This window comes from Gymnoscopelus microlampas, assembly GCF_963454915.1.
Source record: "Gymnoscopelus microlampas genome assembly, chromosome: 4".
Lineage (NCBI taxonomy): Eukaryota > Metazoa > Chordata > Actinopteri > Myctophiformes > Myctophidae > Gymnoscopelus > Gymnoscopelus microlampas.
The window spans coordinates 32,531,008-32,552,700 of NC_139941.1; the positions used below are offsets into that span (position 1 = coordinate 32,531,008).

A 21,693-nucleotide genomic window follows, 5' to 3' on the forward strand; every position below is an offset into this window, starting at 1 on the left:
ATTAGTTTATTTATATAAGTAGCTGTCGCTTACACTTAGGTTGAAGGCGATTGCTTTATATTGCAAAAATGACTGTTATTAATCAACATCAACATCTTGAATGTTATTGTTCTAGTGTTCCTGTGGATCTTCATGATGGACATATAACACGATAGAACCTGAGTTTCAACATTGGGCCTTCCATAAAACGGATGGTTATGACTATAGCTTCTAGCCAGAGAACTAGCATGCAGCTTGATGGTTCCAGTGACTAATGGTAATGCTGTTTTTTATTCAGAAATATTTCCCCTCAAATGTGATTCATTCTTGTTGAAAGAAAACAGTAGACAAACATAATGTTACTATTATTACTCTTAGTATTTCTATTACTCGATTCTCCTTAATATAGCTTTCAAACTCAAATTAGACTGTTTTTCCTGCAGTATATTCAATTAGCAGTGGCTACCACATAAAAAAGGGCCACTGATGCATGAAAACAAGTAAAATATTATCAAAAATACTGTTTCCATCTTACAGAAACAATTACAGACACAGTAGTAAATAGTAATCAATCGTGACAACCCACACAAAACAAACAGGCAAAGCATGTTGCTTAATTCAATCACATGTGGGGACCAATCAGGGCCGGCCCTAGGATTTTCATGGCCCTATGCAAGATTTTTTTTGGTGCCCCCTACTAAAATAACGCTTGTTGGATAAAATTATTATTATTTTTGGCCCCCCTAGTGGTTGTGGCCCTAAGCGACCGCTTATATTGCTTATAGCAGCGGGCAGCGGCCGGCCCTGGGACCAATGTCCTGCTGAAACCTTATTTAGTGTCTCCCAAACTCCCTCTCTTTCAGCATATCTACTATCCTTCTCAATAAAGAAAAATACAAATCTTACAAATACAAGATAGATTAGACTGTGTACTCTCCTTCAAATATTAATAAAAATGTAAGGTCTGAAACGGGAGCCAGACCTAGAACATCAAACACTTGCACCTTACCTCTCCACCACCAATCAATTGCTTACCCCACCCAACACTACTGTTAAGTATGCTAACAACCACTGGGATTCATGTAAATGTGATAAGATACTCTGGGTATGCTTGTATATCAGCGAAAACAACAAACATTGTTGGACTGGCTAGATTGTTGGTGACACTGTCATAAAGGTCTGCAGTGTTCCCAGTGCCCTTTTGAGGAGGTACGATCATACCACTTGCTCCTTGTGTGAAGTCTCCAACCAGAACCCTGGCTAAGTACATGCGACGCATCCCACTGGTGTCAGCCTTGGCATAGTTACGTGCAGAGTACACAGGGTCCACGGCGAAGTAAGAGCCATTGCCAATCATTGCACCTGAAGAAATAACAGAGTATCCTAGCATAAATCAATGGTAGACTTTTTTGTATTATTATAAATATAAAAACATACAGTAAGTGTATTTACACGTTGTTCTATAATGCACCTGGATAAATAATAATGTATAGTAAAAATATAAAGCCATTAACTAGCAATTATGATAAATCAATTATATTGGACATTTTAATGTGCCATGAGGGCACTAGCCTGGTAAACCCTCCCTCCGGAAATCTCATTTACATTTGATTTCAGGAGTGAGTCTGGCATGATCGCCCATTCTGCAATATTGGCTGTGTACGCCAAACAGACGAGCCTATCAGCGTTGTCGCACATCGTTCTGTGATTAACACACATGTATCCGAATAAGGCAACCTATTTTGGGCATGGCCGTCTCAAAAGTCTCCTGAAATCAAATGGAAATGAGATTTCCGGAGGGAGGGTTTACCAGGCTATGATGGCACTGCCATCACATCCAAATCCAGGGGCGTCACGGCCATTCACTGTGCGTACGACACAACACCCTCACTCTCACAGATCTGTGATTTCATACCCCCCACTTTTTGCAAAATAAATAATAAGAATAAGAATTAAATAACATAACCCTAACCTAACCCTAACCCCCAAATAAAGTAACCAAAAAACGAGAAAAAAAAAACTAACAAAATCCGCCCAAAAAACAAAAATGCGCGCGTGCATGCATCCACCGAAAGTCCATCCCCCCCACCTTCTAAGGGCCCGTGACGTCGCTGTCCAAATCTGTCAGCTGCAGCTTTCTTTTTTTTGTTCACCCTGGTATTATTCGCCTCCAGCACCTCATCTAAGTATTTTGTTAATGGATGGGCGGTGATTTAGTTCACTTTTAAAACCCTAACCCTTTTCGTCGAGTCGTTCAGATAGGCGACAGACGATATGCCCACATTTAGTCATACTGTATATGGAGATCCAGTTGTCCGGAACCGCTGATGTCATCAATAGACTGGCCTAGACTCCATATTTGGGCATGCCTGACACAGAACTCCATATGTGGGCATAAAAGGAACACAGACAGACAGACTGACTAGTACAACAGGTATTGCATAACCGGGCGGGGATGCATTTCTAACTTGCATTGTTCCCAACGGGCTCCGGTCTAGTATTTTCAATGCAGTTAAAACCCAGTTCATAAGCCCAATTCATAGTCAAGTGTCCCCTGCCAATATGGTGGCAACTGTGACGTACAACCCTAGGGTCTAGTGTCTATGTATTTAGGTCTATTTATCACTCCCACTAATGTTGCAGAGTGGCCCTGCCTGTAGCCCAGAAGCCTGTTTGGGTTAGTGGTAGATGTTTGGTTTCCCTACTAGAATAATCGCTATTCAATGTGGGTGGGATAAACCTGATAGGCAAATGGCAATATTGCTGTTTAGTGGCTGAAGGCAAAAAGGGAAGTGGACAAGCAACAGCCCCTGTGAAGACAAAAGCAAAGTTTACCATGTGCCCCTGCGTAGCTACGGTTGAAGCCCTGAGAGTTGATGAGATCAATGGATTTGGCGGTGGTTCCATGGAAGAGCAGCATCTCATTGTTCTTATGTTGGTTCTTCTCCTCCAGCCTCTTCTTCATCAGTTGGTAGCTCTGCCACAGTGTCTCGTTTTGGACACGTTCAATCTGTTAACACAATGGTTTTGTTTACATACACACAAATAACATGATATATGGTCAGGATTAAGCACCTATCACGAAAATACAATTCCCAGGCTATCTTATAGACCAAGAGCTCATAATCACTGTAGCATAATGTGTCATTATTTTCTTTTCGCTCGTCAGACACATGCTTTAACCCATACCCATTTGACCTGGAACACCAATACATAACTATACCTTTCAATCCGGGAACCCCTTTTGGTGTAGTTGTTGTTGTATTGTATATGTTACAGGGAAATTGGCATTCCAGGGAAATTGAAAAAGGAGCGCTTGTTTTTACCACCCACCCAGGCAATTCTGTATAACCAACACTAGAGGGCAATGAATGCAAGCCAATGCATGCACATGCGTGTGTGCGTGTGCATGTGTGCGCACGAGTGTGTGTGTGTGTGTGTGTGTGTGTGCATGCGCACACATGCACACGCACACACGCACACATGTGTGTCGTCGTGGACACTGGATAGTAACCATAGACTGTAACCCATGAAAAGATCTATTCTCCCCCTATCGGTTCACAACTCGGACGGCGCTGATTCGACTAGCAGACCTTCGGCCGGTAGGCGCGGGCACTGGAGGCGCGAGTGCGGGCCTCCTCGGCCTCAAGCTCTGCTGAGTCGGCGCGCCTCCGTCATGGACAATAACTATTATCACGTGTGCGTGTGAACGCTTGTTCAGCGTTCCCCTAGCGTAGCTTCCTGGTTGCTATGTGGGGGGGGGGGGAACAACAAAAGCCAGGTCGCCTCGCATCAAAGCCCCGCCTCGCGCCTCCTCCTCGCGCCGCCTTGTATCAAAGCCCGGCTCGCGCCTCCTCCGCCTCCTCGCGAGCCTCGCGTAAAAAACCCTGTCTCGAAAAGCCCCACCTCGCGCCGAAGCCCCGCGCCTAAAAGCGAGCGCTCCTCTTTCAATTTCCCTGGAAGGCCAATTTCCCTGTGACATATACAGTACATAGCAACATGAATCTTTGAGTCTAAACATGAGTCTAAATGTGTTAAGACCAGCAAAGCATCTGTGTCATTTTAGATTTTAACCACTTTAACTATTATTTTATACTTTGGCTATTCAAAAATAGCAGATATACCAGCTCATGGTGTGTCACTTCATGCCACGCTGTGAGCTTGTAGATCTGCTGTTTTAGAAAAATATTTGAATAAATATCTTTTTAAAGCAAAATTGTTTTACTCAAATCTTTGCTTCTGGGGGTCCCTGGAACAGCGGCCAAATACATATAATGTTGGGGGTCCTTGACAGGAAAAAGTTTGGGAACCACTGATATAGCAACATAGGTTTTTTAAGAAAACTGTTTTTAGAAGACATTTGTAGAATCGGACTCAGGTCTTAATAGGTTAAATCAATACTTCAACAGTGACTCGGCTACAGATATGCTCCGTCGCTTAGTATCTTTTGTAGCTGCCAGTGTGAACACAGCATAACAACATTTAATGTGTTGCATTTGTGTGGTATTATAATAACACAATTTATATGATCTGATCGTTAGTCAGGTGTGAACATACGCTGATGATTGTCAGGTTGAGTCCAGTCTTTGTGCATTCTCTCTCCACATCGTTGTATTCCTTGGACCCCTGTCTTACAGGAACAGTAAGTAGTGAGCCTTTCAAGTTTTCCCAATTTGCAGGCAGAGCGATCTCATCTGCAAAAATGTGTTCAATAGTTTATAGAAGTATTTGGAATTTGTTTCACAAGTTTAACAAGAATTGGAATATTATTCAAGTCCTGGACAGCTCGTTCTGAGGGTTAGGGTTAGGAATGTACAATTAAGATACAAAAAAGTGTACTAAAAATTAATTAATTAATAATTGGTCAGTGTGTTGTAGTTTATTCTTTTTTTTTTTGCCCAAATGTAACCACTCTTCTAAGCCCAGGGTGTAAAAACAAGTGTGTCCTCTGGTTAAACATTACATAATTTAAATTATGTATTTAAATATTATATTTGCTTACCTTTCTTCTCTTTTCTGATTAATTCAATGCATCCCTGTCCTTGGGTTTCAGTTGCTTTCCTGCGCTGCACATCAGCAGTATAGTCTTGATTGTTGATTTTTATTTTTAAGCTTTGGTTGCTAGTCCCTAGTGCCTCCTCAAGGTCATAGTTGGTAAATATGTCGAAGGGTGTTGGCCCAGTCTGCTGGTCTTGGTATTGCCACTTAACCAGTTCACTTGTCAGGATAGCCTTCTGTCTGCGATTCTCTGTCCTCTCTACATTCCGGATCAGGTCCCTGACAAAATGGGCAACAAACTCAATTTAACATTTTTAAAGATTTCACAAGAAAATACTTATTTTCTTTTACAAAACTTAAAATTCTAGATACGTTCTGAAAAAAGCGGAATCCCAGTGTGATTTGACGATTTTATAGGAGTACAATTTAGTATGTGCATAATATTACACAGATCATACAACAGTAAGCAGTGTTTACACCAGTTCATAGGACCTGAGAATGAATTACTTTGAAAGTGTCCTCTATTGCTTTGGATGTTTAAGCCAAATGGTCCATTCTTAGTGATGACATGTTGATTAGGGGAGAAAAGGAAGGACTTTCTCAGGGTTGGGTGAGGAGGGGCACACTGGGACCTAACAGTCAAGAATTTATAAAATGGCCCTGTCTATGGCCCTGACTGTGGACAAGTGTCAGTCGACCACATTAACCCTGGCGTCCCTTTTGCGTTCATATTCTTTGAAAAACTTTAAAAAGCTTTTTCATGATTTGTCATGAGTTTTCAAAAGCAGATCTTGTAGATAAGCTATTTTTGAATAGCTGAAGTAATAAATAGGGCTAAAGGGGTTAAATAGGTATGTGTTGGTCTGACCTTATAGCCGACTCTGCTGAAAAGACGTCTCTGGTAAGCCCCTCCAGGTGAATGCAGGCCTCCTCTTCCTTGCCCTGCACCCTCTTCAGATGGATACTGACGGTCAACTTCCTCTGCAGGGCACGGAGCTGGTCCATATCCCCCTTTGAGAGATGACTTATAAAGGGGTCAGTGATGGTTCTCTTGTTCTGCTCAGCCACTATCAGCTCCTCAATCTTCTTCTTAGTCAGGCTCAGAGCCTACAGGTGGGGGTTAGGATATACATATGAAATCACGGGAGGTCAACTGAGGTCCTGCTTCACACTCACAAGCAGGAGCTGCCCAGTACCACCACAATCTGTTGCTAAATGATCTGCATTTCTATGTTTTTACCTGGGAGCTTTCAGCACACAGGTGAAATACTGCAGGCTCAAACTCCTCTCGTTCCAACGTCACGTTGTTGTTGGTGGGACGTGCCTCATTGGATCCCATAAAGAATGAAGTAACCTTATCTGAAGAGAAATTTAAGCAGAACACAGTGGCTGCGGTTACATGGACAGTTTTATTCGGAATTAATACACTTATATTCGGAATTAATGAATTCATTCAGAATAGAAATGCTCATGTAAACACCTCAATTGGAATAGAATATTCCATTCCAGTCTGACCCGAATACATTTTCATTCGGGTTTGGAGGGGTCGGAATTTACCATATAAACATTTATTCCGAACGCTCCTCTCTGTTTGGAATACATGCATTCTTTTGCACATGTCCGCGCTTAGTAGTGCTGTCAGAATTGGCCAAAAATTACCTATCGAATTTGTATTATGTTTAATATAAAATATTGTATGCAGTAAAACTTTAATTCAAAGACTGCATAAGTCGCGGTTGGTGCTGAGAAGCAACAATTAATGATTCATATTCTATCATTTAATAAGCTTATTGTAATGGTTAAGCCCAGGCTTGCCCCGGAGAACGGACGCTCCGAGGATCTGATCCTGTGATGGAGCAACAATCTTTACCTGTCCTTGACATGAAACGGGAACTTATAATCAAAAGAATCTATTCAGTCAGATGAAACGTTTTTTGTTTAAATAAAATTAAGGTAGCCTACATGAGAAATGTGACAAGTAGTAGGCTAGCCTAAGTTTTACCGTGTCTGGTACCAATACAAAAAAAGAAACTGGTCTGAATTTGTAGATCTGCTACTTTCGCATTAAAACGGCGATAACAAGCGGGCTCGCACCGCATACAATGCTGCCTGGCAGGAGTCGGTGCGTTGTTTCCCGGCCTGCCTAAGGCCGACAAACCTCCGCCGCAGACGCACAAGGGGGCTATTGCCTCCACCCCATGCCCACCAGGGGAAGCTCCGCCCCGGGTAGTGGAGCCGGGCGGCCCCTGGTCCATGCCCGGGCGTAGGCGGAAACCACTTTGCGCATGTCAAAAGTTAAATTCCGAATGAATGCTTTAGGTCACGAGGGATACTTTTATTCAGGTTCCATGTAAACAGTTGGGTATGAATCTCTGTTTGGAATGAGTTCATTCTGAATTAATAAATATTGTCCATGATGTAACCGCACTGTTGTGTTGGCAATCAGTCCAGTGGTTTGCAAGATTAGCTCAATAAACACAGGCACACGGACTTCTCTAAAGCCCCTTTCTCATATGAACACTGGAAAATGTCCAGGGAATCAGGTCGTCCGGTGTTGGCCTTTCACACATGAAGCAACAGGAGAATGTCCGTTTCAGATGCGTTCACACATGAAGGTAAATAGCCCGTTTAATAAGGTGAGGGCCGGAGTCTGGGTAGTAGACGCACACATTAGCTACTTCCACTTAAATATAACACAGGCACCTCCTGAGGGAGATGAGAGGATCAAATGCAAAGTGCAGATGTAGCTTTTTCTTTCTTTCTTATTAATTAAGAAATGTTTGTGTTTTGTTTCGATTATGAGCCATTGATCATGGAAGTTTGATCGGTGAATATTTCCAACTCGAACGCTAATAAAAAGCAGAATGAATAAACTGGTTTTCAATTAACTGTCTCTCTCTCCAAACACCTCGGGAGGAGGGGAGGCTCTTCTCTCCTCGAAAATAGAAGCGTCATCAACAAGTCCACTCGCTAAATGTAAATTCACCGGACAATCACCATATCCATTCACACATACAGCGGACTTAAAGGTAGGGTAAGTGATATTTTTTGGTTAAAACAAAAGAAAATGTGTTAAAAGGTTAAGGCACTATATTCTGATAGTAATCATTGCTATAGACTATAGTGTTTGTTCAGTAACAGGAGTCTCCCCGTCTCTCCTGCTCTTTAATAAACAGAAAATACATTTTCCGGTAGGTGTCAAAATCTCAGCTGATAGATATGTTTTGTGGACCAGATTGATATGATCTAGAAATATCGATCTAACCAGTCAAATTAATATAGTGATGTCTTTTTGGGCCTGTACTTCAGTCTTTTAAACATGCCTTTTGTAACTCTACTATACTTTCTCTACCAAGGCCATGTAGCTGGCTCCATATTTGCTATCTGGTGCCGGCTCCATTTGTTTCCAATCAGTAAAAACATGTCTTGGTCAACACTTTGTGATTAAATGCCAAATGACCTGTATCTGTATAAGATGATCTGTATGACCGGGATATTGTCACTAATTTACTCTGTCAGCTGTCACCCTGTCACAGATAAACCTGCCACATGTCCTATGATATCGAAGGAATAACTTGTTTATGGAACCGAGCATTGTACACAAGGACACCCTAAGATGAACAACAACTTAATATTAAGACAGCCAGACGCCTGTCCATCCTACGACTCCCATCCTACGTCTGAGGGTCTTAAAGCCAATCATAAGGATGCACCTATGTCTGATGTCATTGAAGTCCAAATGTGTATAAATACCGTTGTTTGTTAGTACAACTTAGTGTGTGATTATTATAATTATCTGTAACTTGTACTGCCTCCGTGTACACACTCAAGCAATACAGACTGATCACTTTTGGACGTACCAGGTGTCTGACTCACATTTCTTTGGGTGTTGACTGGACGGGTATTGGGGGGTCTTAGTACCAAACTTCTTTTCATCTTTCTTGGGCTCATGCCTTATTTATAGGGTTCAGATTTAACCCTATCAATGGTCCTTCGATTACGGTTAGATACCCATCCGAGTTTATAATTATTATAATTTTCTCTCGGCCGGTGTGTTTAGAATCAGCTTTCAAATTTTCTTTATTTTTGCATTCCTTCTGGGTGACGATTCAGCGGTGAATTCAGATTCAGATTTTTTTTTTAATACTTTTCCTTTTTTGGACCCCCACCTCCTTGCTCCAGTCGACACTCCAGAGGGCCGATCTGTTCATCTACGCGAGGTGAAACGGTTCTTATCAACCGCCCTGAAACCAGACACTTTGGGTATGTGAAAGTTCTGTATTGCTCACACAGGAGGCTATAGTATAGTACTTGTTATATTTTGTTTGTCTTTGTTTTTGTTGTTTTAGTTAATGTTTGATTGCTTTTGGTGTGCTGCACACAAGAGAGTATGCTCCGCTCTGTATATGTTCATACCACCACTGCATACTCGGCCCCAACTGTTTTGTTCTTACACTAGTGGGGGCTTGGTCTGCCGTGTGGCCTGCACGCATATACTGGACCCATACTTTATTTATACAAACATATTTGTTTCATCATTTCCCCGTGGCTCACCCTGTGGGTTTTTGCTCGGAGGTCTTGGTGCTTGCACAAGGGTGTTTGTATAATACGTTCACACCATTAGCCTTTAATTCTGGCCGTATACACCGGTAGCGCTGCTGGTTATACATGATATATTAATATATTTGTGTCCCTCACCTCCTACACATCCCTAAATACTCAACTGAGAGGGTTTTGTTTGACGTCTGGGGGCCGGTTCCCCACTTCAACCTCCTCCCTATACTCAACTTGAGAGGGCTTTGTTTGACGTGCGAGGGTCTGCACACTTATATTTGATATATGGAACACAGCGAAATTGCGCGTTCCCACGATAGATGCCAGGCTATCTTAATTTCAATTACAGCATAAGGTTCCAAAGCGGACACTCCTGTATAGGGTCCTGCGTTGACAGCTTATGTTTTTGATTGATTACTGTTATTTACTCTACGAGTACATTCTCTGTTTGTATGCCTTGAATTGTGAGTTACATTGTGCCATTACAGCTGTTCTGTGCATATAAACTCTCTCTCTCTCTCTCCATCCAACTACACCCATCACCCTGGTCTTATCAAATTGACCTTGGAGTACTGCAGCTACTGTGGCCTATTTCTTTTCCCCGGCGAGATTATTCTCCCTGCTGCAATTCACTCTACTACTTTGGGTGATTGATTGACACTCTGTTGCATTGTGTCAAATCAAAAAGGAGGGATAGTTTACATTGCATTAACCTAATCACAAGGCTCATTTCCCGTACTTATCGGACATTTGTATTATTTTTCCCTTAGAGTTGCTGTTACTTTAATTTTGTAGATCATTTTAACCTTGACACACACAGATACATTCAGTATGTGCCAATCAGAGGGGAATTATTATAGTATCATAATATAATCCAGATACACCATTCAATTATTTTTCATTTTTAAACTTACATATTTTGATTTCATTCCCATTTTTCTAGAAACCAGCCACCTTTAAATTCTCCTGTGTTCCTTTGCTCCAGGCAACCTCTGTATCACTAAACCAGCTACAGTTTCTCATCCAATCAGCCCCTGAACAACATTCCATAACATCAGCACTGAACAGTTGGTATAATATCTATTCCTTATCTCCTAGGATAAACCACAGCCTGCTTATTTGCATACTTTTCAGAAACTAGTCATTTAAAAACCTTCAATTTCATCCCTGTTTCCATATAGTAGAATACAGTATATTTTATTATTATTACAATTTTAACTTCACATCATGGGCAGTCTAATAGCTACAGTTACTTAATACATGGCCGAGCCAGACCTCAAAGTTATTGTCACACAGGCTGTGACCACTCCAGAACAACAGGTAACACCCAATTCACAACGCCACGATCACGGGCCAAGCCAACCAAATCAAGTAATATAACACACCCGGGTTACACCGCTGGGCCTTTGCCACCAGCATCTGGAATCATCTACCCTAGCCCACTCACTTCATGAAATTCAAATTAGAGGTTAATATGTGTCCATATAGATACCTGTTACATTTATATTAAAGACAATTCAGATTGTTAACCCATTTAGTATTAATCTCTCACATTGGTTGTCTTGTTCCCATTCATATGGGTCCCACTTTCAATTGGTAACAGAAAATTAACTTTATATTCTATTGTAACTTTTAAAGACACTTAAAAGGAATTAGTCCTTGATGATTATGTGCTTGCACACCCCATACCACTGCACACCCCATACCACTGTTGATTTTGTTCACTAATGCTTTGTTTGTGTTTAATGTCTCTCCTCCCTGCTGGTTTTGGGGCCCTGGTATTGGCTAGACACCCACCTATGACCCCTATGACGCTGGGAGTGCCGCGGCTGTCCTCTCCTTCTCTGCTGTGCCTAATGTGTGACTAGGACTTGGCACCTGCATCTCCACGACACCCAGAGCACCCCAGCGTATTAATTCCATTTTATTATTTGACATTCATTAGTTCAGTTTCTGATGGTCTGATCTTAAGTTAAAACTGTTTTATGTTTTTCTTTCTCGTTAGCGGATAGTTTAGTATTTATTTTGTTTTGGTAGCTGAGGGGATTCTATTTATGGCGACGGGGACATTTTTTCTGGCATAAATGGAATCCCACCTTTTTGTTTCTTTGATCAACCATCATTTTTGACTTCATGTTCAAATTCCACCCTATAGTATTTGTTAAAAAAAAACCTTCTCCATGTCTGCTTTATGCCTTACAGCATCACTGTACCCCGAAAGAAGGCAGCCGAGATCCATTCAGATCCAAATTACTGATGTAAAGATTTTTTGGGTGACCCAAGACCGTATTGGGATCAGAGGTCAGTGGATTTCAGAGGGGTCACAACAGAGGTAAGGTGTGCATTTTTAACATCTTACGCCTCCTGTGCTCCTCTGGAACTCCAACAAAGATTTACACATTAATATGAATCCTGGTACAATTTGCTCAGTTTTTAATAATAATTCATATCCATTTACTTAAAAAGGAACTTCATTTAATTTCATTTTTATAGTCGGTTTTTAACTGTCTTAAAGTATTTTGCTAGATTCTCAGAGTAGGCTCTCTCCCAGAAGCAGCCTTAACTCTCTAGCTTATCTGTTTACATTCCATAGTAGAACTCACTATCAAAACTAGCTACTGTAGGAATGGGCCGTTCAGTTGCTTAAAATAAAAATAACTTTAACCCATTCCTTCCAATGACAATTCAGTTGCTCAAAATAACTTTAACCCATTACAACAGTGTACGTTCTTTATAATAATAATAATATGTATATCTATCTATCTATCAACATATATATATTACAGTTTTATTACTGTCAGCCTATCTTATTAATATTACTTCCTTTATTTTGCTATAATGTCAGCGCAGTCTACGTAACAAAGTCCTAACAAAAATGGTTAGACAAACATGTGCTGTACACTTTTCTAGGTGACTATCAATTTCTTTGACATCAATCCAAAGTCACTAATACTAGCCAAACTCCGTTTCTGACTCATGAGCTGCAGATCATGGATCAGAAAGGGACAGAGGTTAGATATTACCCTATTTAGAGACCATATTTGATTATTAATATCTGACACATATTGGTCCAAATATTGTTTGTTTTAATGTACTAAGTTTCCTTCTATACTGATATTTCACCTAAGATTAACCCCTGTACCTGTTAATGTTCTAGTCTTAGCGATAGACAGGCATAATACGACCGCCTTATCGGGTCTCAAATCAGCTCACAGAGAAGAGTACTCCAGTTTTACTTACTTTGTCAGTACATTTTTTGGTTTGTTTGTTTTGTCTTATATGGTTTGTTAATTATATATCTTTTTTACCTTTGACCGGTTTTATTTTTGACCACTGTAGGTTAAACCATCCATCCATTTAATATATTGAGCTTTAACAATAAGTTTGAATGTTTGCCTTAATTTTAAGTTTTAAATTCTAAGCTTTAAATTCTTTTAAATATTTTTTTAATATAATGAAAAAATATTAAGTAATACTGAACCCAGTCAGGATAAAATATTTCTCATTCCAAAATTAGTTTATCGCTGAAATATGTATGTTCGGTATGTCTGTGTGTATTAATGAACGATTGTTTTTTTTCTCTCTCTCTCTCTCTCTCTGTGGGTCCGCCAGTGTGTTTGCTGCCTTCTATGGTGTGTGTGTGAGTGCAAGGGAGCGAGGGGTGAAAGTTCTATCTCTATTTATCTTTTTCTCCCTTCTATCTGTGTGTGAGCGATTCAGCTATGCAGGCATGCGTGAATGTGTTTGAATGCGTGTTTGAACGTTCTCTAACAATTTTAGTCCAAATTTCAATCATTCTCCGGTCAGTTAGAACTAAATAGCCACTCTGGTCTCTAAAACTCCATTACCCATAATTCCTTCAACAGGAAGTGAGTTCAACTTCATTCAACCCATCTCAGTTAAATTAACCCTAATAAGATTCAATATGTTCTAATATCAATATTGGAAAAAATTAACTATAATATTAAGTTTATTATAAAGTCATTTTGAATTATTTTAAAAGTTTTAAAAATATTTTCATCATTTTAACTTAAGATTTTTTTGAGCTTGTAGATCTGCTCTTTTTGGAAAATTTTAATTTCGATTTATTTTGGTGTACTTTACCTAACTCTAATATACTCTTCAGAACAAAGATGTTTATTCCTTATTTTTCATTGTTATATTTTAATATTAAATATTTTTAATTATAACTTTAACATTTTTGTAATTTTTTTTTTCCCAATTTGTTTTCTCTTCATTTTCAGTTTTATTTATTATCTTTCTCATCAACAAATTCATCCTCTGACACACACTATATTACAGATATATGGGTGTCAAATAGAGGGGAGTTTGATGAATATTTGATTTAAATATGATTTGATTTAAATGTTTAATATGCTTTGTTTGTGTTTGCTTCATTTTAGAACGAGAATGTGAGCCACTTCATTAAATCCAATTCCTAAAAGATCATAAGGTCCATAAGGTCACAATACCTGCTAATTGTGACATACAGGGCTAAACTTTAATTTTAATTTAATTCTTAAGGGGCACACCACGTGAGTTTTTCCCATTATAAAGTGTTTTTGTAAAAGATTGTATGGACACATTTTTCAGATTTGCCAGTCAAACAAAAAATACCTTTTTAGGTTACTGCTTCTGGAGAGCCGCTGGTAAGGTTGTCCAATTGTTAGAGTTAACATATAATTGATTGGTCACCGACCCAATCAACCCACGGTATTGCTTCAAGGAGAAGTAAGGCTAAAATTTGACTGAGCCTATACACACTTGAGGGCGGGACATGAAACAACAATTTCTTGGGAACGAGACTATGTTGGCACTGTAAGTTCCTGATGGTACATAAATTGTGGGGTTTTTAGGAAAACAACCCCCAGACGGCTGGAGTAAAAATTCAGATCCTGCCATCCTGCAAAGGGATGGCCTTTAAAAAAAATAAAAATAAAGAAAGGTTTGACAAATCTGATGTTGTCCATAATTATAACTGATTCTGGGAACTTATGAGGTGATGTCATTTTTCTCATTTAACAGCATATAGAACCCACTTACCGTTCTAATTATTCTATAGTCTATAGTATGTAAGATGTACTGACATATGCTTTCCTCCTTCTTACATCCTACTAACGCTGATTATTTACTCATGAAATATAACCATTTGGCTTCCAAACCAATAAACAGTACAGCCCTTTTTGGATAAGTGAACCCTTTGGATGTTTATCTGAATAAATAACAATTTGATTTTGCCCTTATAGTCCTTTAATACAATTTAAAAAGCAATTTATGTCTACATCTATCTGAACATGTCTCCTTATATGAATTAATTAATTAATTACATTTTCTTTCAATGTAATCTACCAATCTAGTCCCCAAAGAACTGGGGACTGATAGATATGTTTTGTGGACCAGATTGATATGATCTAGAAATATCGATCTAACCAGTCAAATTAATATAGTGATGTCTTTTTGGGCCTGTACTTCAGTCTTTTAAACATGCCTTTTGTAACTCTACTATACTTTCTCTACCAAGGCCATGTAGCTGGCTCCATATTTGCTATCTGGTGCCGGCTCCATATGTTTCCAATCAGTAAAAACATGTCTTGGTCAACACTTTGTGATTAAATGCCAAATGACCTGTATCTGTATAAGATGATCTGTATGACCGGGATATTGTCACTAATTTACTCTGTCAGCTGTCACCCTGTCACAGATAAACCTGCCACATGTCCTATGATATCGAAGGAATAACTTGTTTATGGAACCGAGCATTGTACACAAGGACACCCTAAGATGAACAACAACTTAATATTAAGACAGCCAGACGCCTGTCCATCCTACGACTCCCATCCTACGTCTGAGGGTCTTAAAGCCAATCATAAGGATGCACCTATGTCTGATGTCATTGAAGTCCAACTGTGTATAAATACCGTTGTTTGTTAGTACAACTTTAGTGTGTGATTATTATAATTATCTGTAACTTGTGTACACACTCGAGCAATACAGACTGATCACTTTTGGACGTACCAGATGTCTGACTCACATTTCTTTGGGTGTTGACTGGACGGGTATTGGGGGGTCTTAGTACCAAACCATCTTTTCATCTTTCTTGGGCTCATGCCTTATTTATAGGGTTCAGATTTAACCCTATCATCAGCCAATCAGGAGAAAGTACCTATTTTTAAGCTTCATTTTTATAGTGTTCCAGTTCCAATTTTGCCTGCTAATTTCTTAGTGTCATCACTTCCAATTTCACTTGTTTAATCTATATCCTGATTGAGTTCTCTATCCTGATTGAATAAAATTGGAAATGAAACTGAAACTGAAACGAAAATGCATTTTCTGTTTTATAAAGAGCTGGAGATACAAGGAGACTCCTTTTACTGAACAAACACTCTATAGCAATGAGTGCTATCAGAATATAGAGCTATTTAACACTTATTTAAACCAAAGAAAATCACTTACCCTACCTTTAAGTCAAGAGTTCTGCCAGCATAAAGTCTGTTGCATGTCCGATCCTACTGAGCCGGAATGTTGCGTTACATAATACAGTGCAAGTGTGAAAGTGACTTAATAGACAGCTAGTCTCCTATAGAGCCTTGCAGTAATAACCCATCTTGTGTGACATACCCCGGATGTTGGTCCAGACGTTCTTCTCCTCTACATCCTGACCTTCTCTCCTCCTCATGCTGTTGTGGAATTCCTTCATCATGGCTGTCTGGAACACCAGGATCTTCACACTGTGGACACAACGCTGGTGCTTCTTCCTCACAAACTCCACCACAGCATCTATCATGGCATCTGCCACAGCCGTGGGACTGGCACCTCCCTGACCTGATAAAGACACACAGATGAATGGACAGACAAACAAATATGGATGACTGATGAACAGGCAGATCTGACACACTGAACACATTTTGAACAATGAACACACAGAGAGACAATCAGGGACCTGGCTAGAAAATTGGTGAATCTAGTAGGCACGTATGTTGAGAAGCCATGGGCACGTCATTCCCCCACTGCTTTCAAGGTTGGCTGTGGCCAACTTGACTCTCAAAATTACTGTCACCAACTGCTACATATGAGGCCACAAACCGCCACTAAACAAGATGTGGAGAGCGTTAATGAATGGAGCAGCAATGCTCACATATTCAACCTCAGTCATGAAACCTGCATATCATGATAGAATTTAATCTTAAAGTGCTGTATAACCCCTAGGCATTAGCTTGCATTGATTGGTCAGCTGCATTACCAGCCCTTGGGGTTATACAGCAGTTGACCAATCAGCACAAGCTAATCACCCTTTCCTTTTATCACCCCCTTACCAAGGTCAAATAAAGGCTGGGTATGTTATACTGTATTATATCATTGGAATTGGAATGCATAATGTGATAATTATGTCACCTCAACCTAACATAGTGTAGAGCAGTACACATACCTGTTCCAAGGGCAGGGAAGGCGACGGAGGTGAATTTCTGTTCTTCACAGTACTTCAGCACATGGTAGACCACATCTTTGACCCTGGCAGGATCATTCTGCCCTATGATATGGAGAATGTGTCGACTAGGGAGAGATCCTGCTGATGTCAGTATCATGGATGATGACTGGTGACTAGGAGAATTAACTGCAGAAAGGCAGAAAGTGAATGGCACAATGACAAACAGAAGCTATTTTCAGAAGAAATACTACATAATTGATAGATAAACACATCTATATACTGCATCTATATGGATTTACTGTAGATAGATAGATAGATAGATATATTGTATAATTTTACAATGGCATTTCCAGTGGCTGAAACATGGGTGTACATCTATAGTTTGTCCATCAAGAGCAGTGTCTTTTTAATTATTTGGCCTCATTTACTGATAATCTGCAGCCTTTTTATGGTTCACATTATAAAAATGAAAAATCCTCAAACGAAAACATACCAAGCGTTGAGCATTCCAACTCCACTTGAAATCCAGCGCTGTCTAAAATGGCCTTGGAAACACCTAAATCAAAATGACACAATATTGACCTTTTGAACTGTCAGGATCTGTCTCCTTGTATTATTTTAGTATCTTCCTTATTTAGTGGTATCGTCCCAGTGTTTCCTGTTCTCCTTGTAGCTGTTGCCTGTCTTGTCTCACCTACCCTTTGATAAGTGTTCTCCACCAGTGTCCTGTTGTACCCCAGCCAATCCCCCTGTATTGATTTGTCTTTGAGTTCACCCGTGTCTAGTCCTGTGTCTATCTAAGCCCTGTGTTTGAGTGTGTTCATTACCAGTTTATTACTTTTTGTCATCTGTGTGTTTGTCTGTTCCAGATCTGTATCTACATGTCATTAGTTTAGTGTTTCCCATAATAGTTAAGTTTTCCAGTTCGCTTCCTTGTGTATCCTGTTTATTTCTTATTAAATACCCTTGAATTTAAATACCCTCGTCGTTTCAGCGTTGTCACCTACACTTCTGTCTCACACCCTGACAGAAACAAGCAACTAATATTGTGCAACACAAGCTCTCTTTCCTCTATTCCTTATTTATTGATAAGCGCCATGAATCAAGACAACAACGGTATATTGACTAGAGTAGAAGTCTGTATAGTGACCCCACTAACTCTCACCAAAGAGTTTAATGATTAAAGGTCATAGTCACCCATTTTGAGGTTAAAGTCCTTATTGGAGGAGTTGATAATAACATCACTGTTGTCCTTAGTGATGTCTCCAGATGAGACTTCTAAGTTTAGCTGACCCATCTTCATCTGGTACACACCGAGAGAGGGGGATGACACCTGGCTGAAGGATGCTGGCGCACACGCACACACACACACACACACACACACACACACACACACACACACACACACACACACACACACAGACAAAAGTGTTACGGGACAAGAGAAGAGAGTCAGGCATGGTAAATAAGGGTCCAGGTTCAATTCTCCTGACCAGCTGAGAAGAAGAAACTGATTGAGTAGCAATTATTTTCCATCAACAACTGGTGTCAAAGAGACTACGATTGTTCCAGTAAAGTAAATGCATACATGCAAAGAAAACCTTCCAGTGATGCAGTGAATGGAGTTCAAACGCAATGTGTAGATAGTATTAGCTGAGTGGTTTAGACCTCCACCTCTAGGCACATACCTGTCCTATGTAGGTCCAAAATGTGCTAAACCCTTACTTTCCCCATCAATAGAGAAAGAAAATAAATGTTTTCAGGTGGAAAATCTTACCAGTGGTCTGCTGGGATTGTACAGTAGATTTAGAGGGTGATGACTGGTCAAAAGCACGTGCTCCCTGATGATTTCCCGGCTTCTGACCTTTGAACTCTCTGGTAAAACTCTGACAAACAAGAACGGGACAATAATAAAAACTGACAAGTTCTGGAAAGGTGGCAATGCTAAGAGGATGGTTATTTCTACTTTTAAATAGCATACTGTATATAAGACAGACAGACCTTAGTGTGGGTCCGTCTCATTGTATGATACAGTACGCACTGTAGAGTCTCCATAGCTCTGCATGTTTTTAGTCCAGTGTATACTTGTGCAATATGAATGCACAGTCAAATTATTAGAATCCATTTTTATTAAATCGATGATTTAAACGATGAATCGATGAATGAAACTGATCTGCGTTGAGTTGAATCAGTTTGGATGAATGGCAGTGTGTAATGTTGTTTCCTTTGTTAAATTTAGGCCAGTGAAGCCTGTTGAGACTTTAACAGTGATTAAGGGCTATACACAAACACTCGAGTTGAACTAAAGGCTAAACCTGTTAAAACCGGGAAAGCATCTGTGTCATTTTAGATTTTAGCATTGGCTATTCAAAATATTTCAGATATACAAGCTCACAGCGCGTCACTTTGTGCCGCACTGCGAGCTTGTACATCTGCCATTTTGAATTTAAAAATCTTGTAAGTGTGAGAACTACTGATCTAGAAGGCATTTGTAGAATCGGCCTCAGGTCTTAATGGGTTAAGTGTCAAGAAAATATTGACAAAGCATAAACTAGACTTAAAGATGAACTAACTGAATTGAGATGAAATGTAGGAACTCACTTCCACAGTCGGTGTGTCACTAGGGTGCAGTACCACGGCCACCTCCCTCAGATACTGGGGTGTTCTCCTCCGGCTGTAGATGTGAACCTCCTCCAGCAGGGTTCTGGCCACCAGAGATTTAGGGAAACCCATGTTACCAGTCCCAATCGCTGGGAAAGACACTGACGCCATTCTGAGCTTCTCTGCCTCTTCCAGGCAATATCTGATGATGGATTTTAATTTCTGGAACAGAACGACAGCATCAACATTATTGATTGAAGTTGTAAAATGACAATATTCGCACATGCGCAGGTTTATGAAAACAAATATTAGAAACTTAACATAATATTATGAATGTTATCAGTAACATTCATATGTAATCTAATCAAAAGAGAAAAGTGGGAAAATGGGTGATGTAAGCAACTGAGGAAAGCAAGGTCAGTTCTTTTTTCTTCAAAAGCATTTCAAGCTTACTGGACTGTACAGGAAAGAGTGGGTAGAATATTGTCATTATAGCAAAATATTTCCCTTGAGGTCGCAGGTTATACTGTATGTCTCTTGTGTTCCTTTTATACAGAAAATACTATATGTTGTATTTTTTTGTGCTTTAGGCATTGCGCCAACAATTTATCATTAGGGACAAATAAAGTTTGACTTCATCTGGGATTAGGTTAAACAATGAATTGGACCCCTAACCCGTAACCCTAAGTTCCCCAGACCTTCTTTCTATAACTACACCATTCACCTCCTCTGCCTGACCGGCCCCGTTGTCCCAGAGGGGGAAGATGGTATGGAAGACCTTTTGACACTTCAGGTTAAATCCAGCTGTTACAATGATATCACCGTAACCGGCTTCTTGTTTGACTGCAGATTGGAGCCTCGGGCCGGCTGTCTCCAGAATCGCTTTGGAAACAGCTCCTGAGTCCAGGTTTAGGTTTTCAGAGATGGTGTTGACAATGACATCAGTCTGGGAACCGAGTGTGATAGAAAACATTCATTAAGTATAATTTACCTTTATCTTTTGCAGCATATGACAACCACAGTTGTGGTAGGTTGTGTAGGTTGAGCACCATATTCAGCTAACAAGGAGGTTTATTAGAATGCTTGCCAAATGATAGCCAGAAGGTAAAGCGAATAATACTCCCATTTGCTGTAAATTACGCCGGTATGTTTATTACTATATAACAAGGTAAACAGATTTGAACAGGATTTGACAATCTGAGTGATTGTATGATGTGTTCTGTTCTCTTAAGAGCTCTCAATAAACTAACTTTGAATCATCACATTTTGTACCCGTTCTGTGGAATTTACTTATTTGACTACACCTCACACTTATAGAATTTCCACAACACAAGGGTTAGGGTTAGGTAGGCACAAATGTCAGTTGAGAAAAGAGTCCGGTGCACAGGATATATTCTAGGATGAAATATGCACATTGTATGTCCTTACATCCTGCTCCTGGATGTTTCCCTTTCTGAGACAAATCCTCAGCCCTTCTTGTGTGTGTGTGGTTTCAAGGTCTCTTTCATGGTCTAGTCTCCTATACCTGTGAAAAATCACAAAAGAACTGAACAATGATGTCAACACATTGGAGAAGTAAACCACTTAAACACTAGGCAACCTATTGTGGGAAAGTCATAATAGGCGAACATTTGGCAAAAATAGGGTAAGATTCGCCATGAATAGCAAAGTCAACACGTCACAACATATTGTGACGTGTTGTGAGCTTGGTGTAGAGGGAATGGAAACGAGACAAGTACTTACTAGTTAATCTAATACTACTACTGTATTTATTACCATGCATATTACTCATAGCAGTAGCGCAATTATAACACTAAGTACAGGACAAGCCTTTTCTCTTACCCTCTGTCTTCCCCACCAGACCGAAGGTGTCCTCTGGGTCCCTGTTGGCCCTCTTTCCCTCCAGATCCTCCTTGTCCTCTCCCCCTGCCCCGGTGTCCGCTGGCTGTCAGATTCCTGGACCCTGATTGTCCTCTGGCTCCCCACTGTCCTCGTCCCTGATGCGCACTGGGAGAAGAAATTGAAAAACAACAAGAAAATTGGAGATTAAATGTGCTGCAGAACTGTAGTAGCATAGCAGTTATTTGGATTTTTTTTGTAACATAAATGAAAAAACTGTTAAACATAAAAGAAAT

General features: G+C 40.0%; 1 protein-coding gene across 1 annotated transcript in view; it reads right to left on the minus strand.

Moving 5' to 3' along the window:
• LOC311042870 (protein mono-ADP-ribosyltransferase PARP14-like) overlaps positions 1 to 21,693 on the minus strand; it is a 29,057-nt gene continuing 7,364 nt past the window's right edge. Inside the window, exons 8-22 of the mRNA XM_084053934.1 lie at positions 21,401 to 21,565; positions 20,987 to 21,083; positions 20,283 to 20,504; positions 19,559 to 19,780; positions 18,735 to 18,843; positions 18,155 to 18,304; positions 17,451 to 17,513; positions 16,958 to 17,143; positions 16,150 to 16,353; positions 6,218 to 6,336; positions 5,846 to 6,084; positions 4,982 to 5,256; positions 4,537 to 4,673; positions 2,815 to 2,989; positions 1 to 1,341 (exon numbers count right to left, since the gene is read on the minus strand). Of these exons, the coding sequence (XP_083910060.1) occupies positions 1,058 to 1,341; positions 2,815 to 2,989; positions 4,537 to 4,673; positions 4,982 to 5,256; positions 5,846 to 6,084; positions 6,218 to 6,336; positions 16,150 to 16,353; positions 16,958 to 17,143; positions 17,451 to 17,513; positions 18,155 to 18,304; positions 18,735 to 18,843; positions 19,559 to 19,780; positions 20,283 to 20,504; positions 20,987 to 21,083; positions 21,401 to 21,565 (2,647 nt within the window). The 3' untranslated portion in view covers positions 1 to 1,057. The remainder of the gene's footprint in view (positions 1,342 to 2,814; positions 2,990 to 4,536; positions 4,674 to 4,981; positions 5,257 to 5,845; positions 6,085 to 6,217; positions 6,337 to 16,149; positions 16,354 to 16,957; positions 17,144 to 17,450; positions 17,514 to 18,154; positions 18,305 to 18,734; positions 18,844 to 19,558; positions 19,781 to 20,282; positions 20,505 to 20,986; positions 21,084 to 21,400; positions 21,566 to 21,693) is intronic.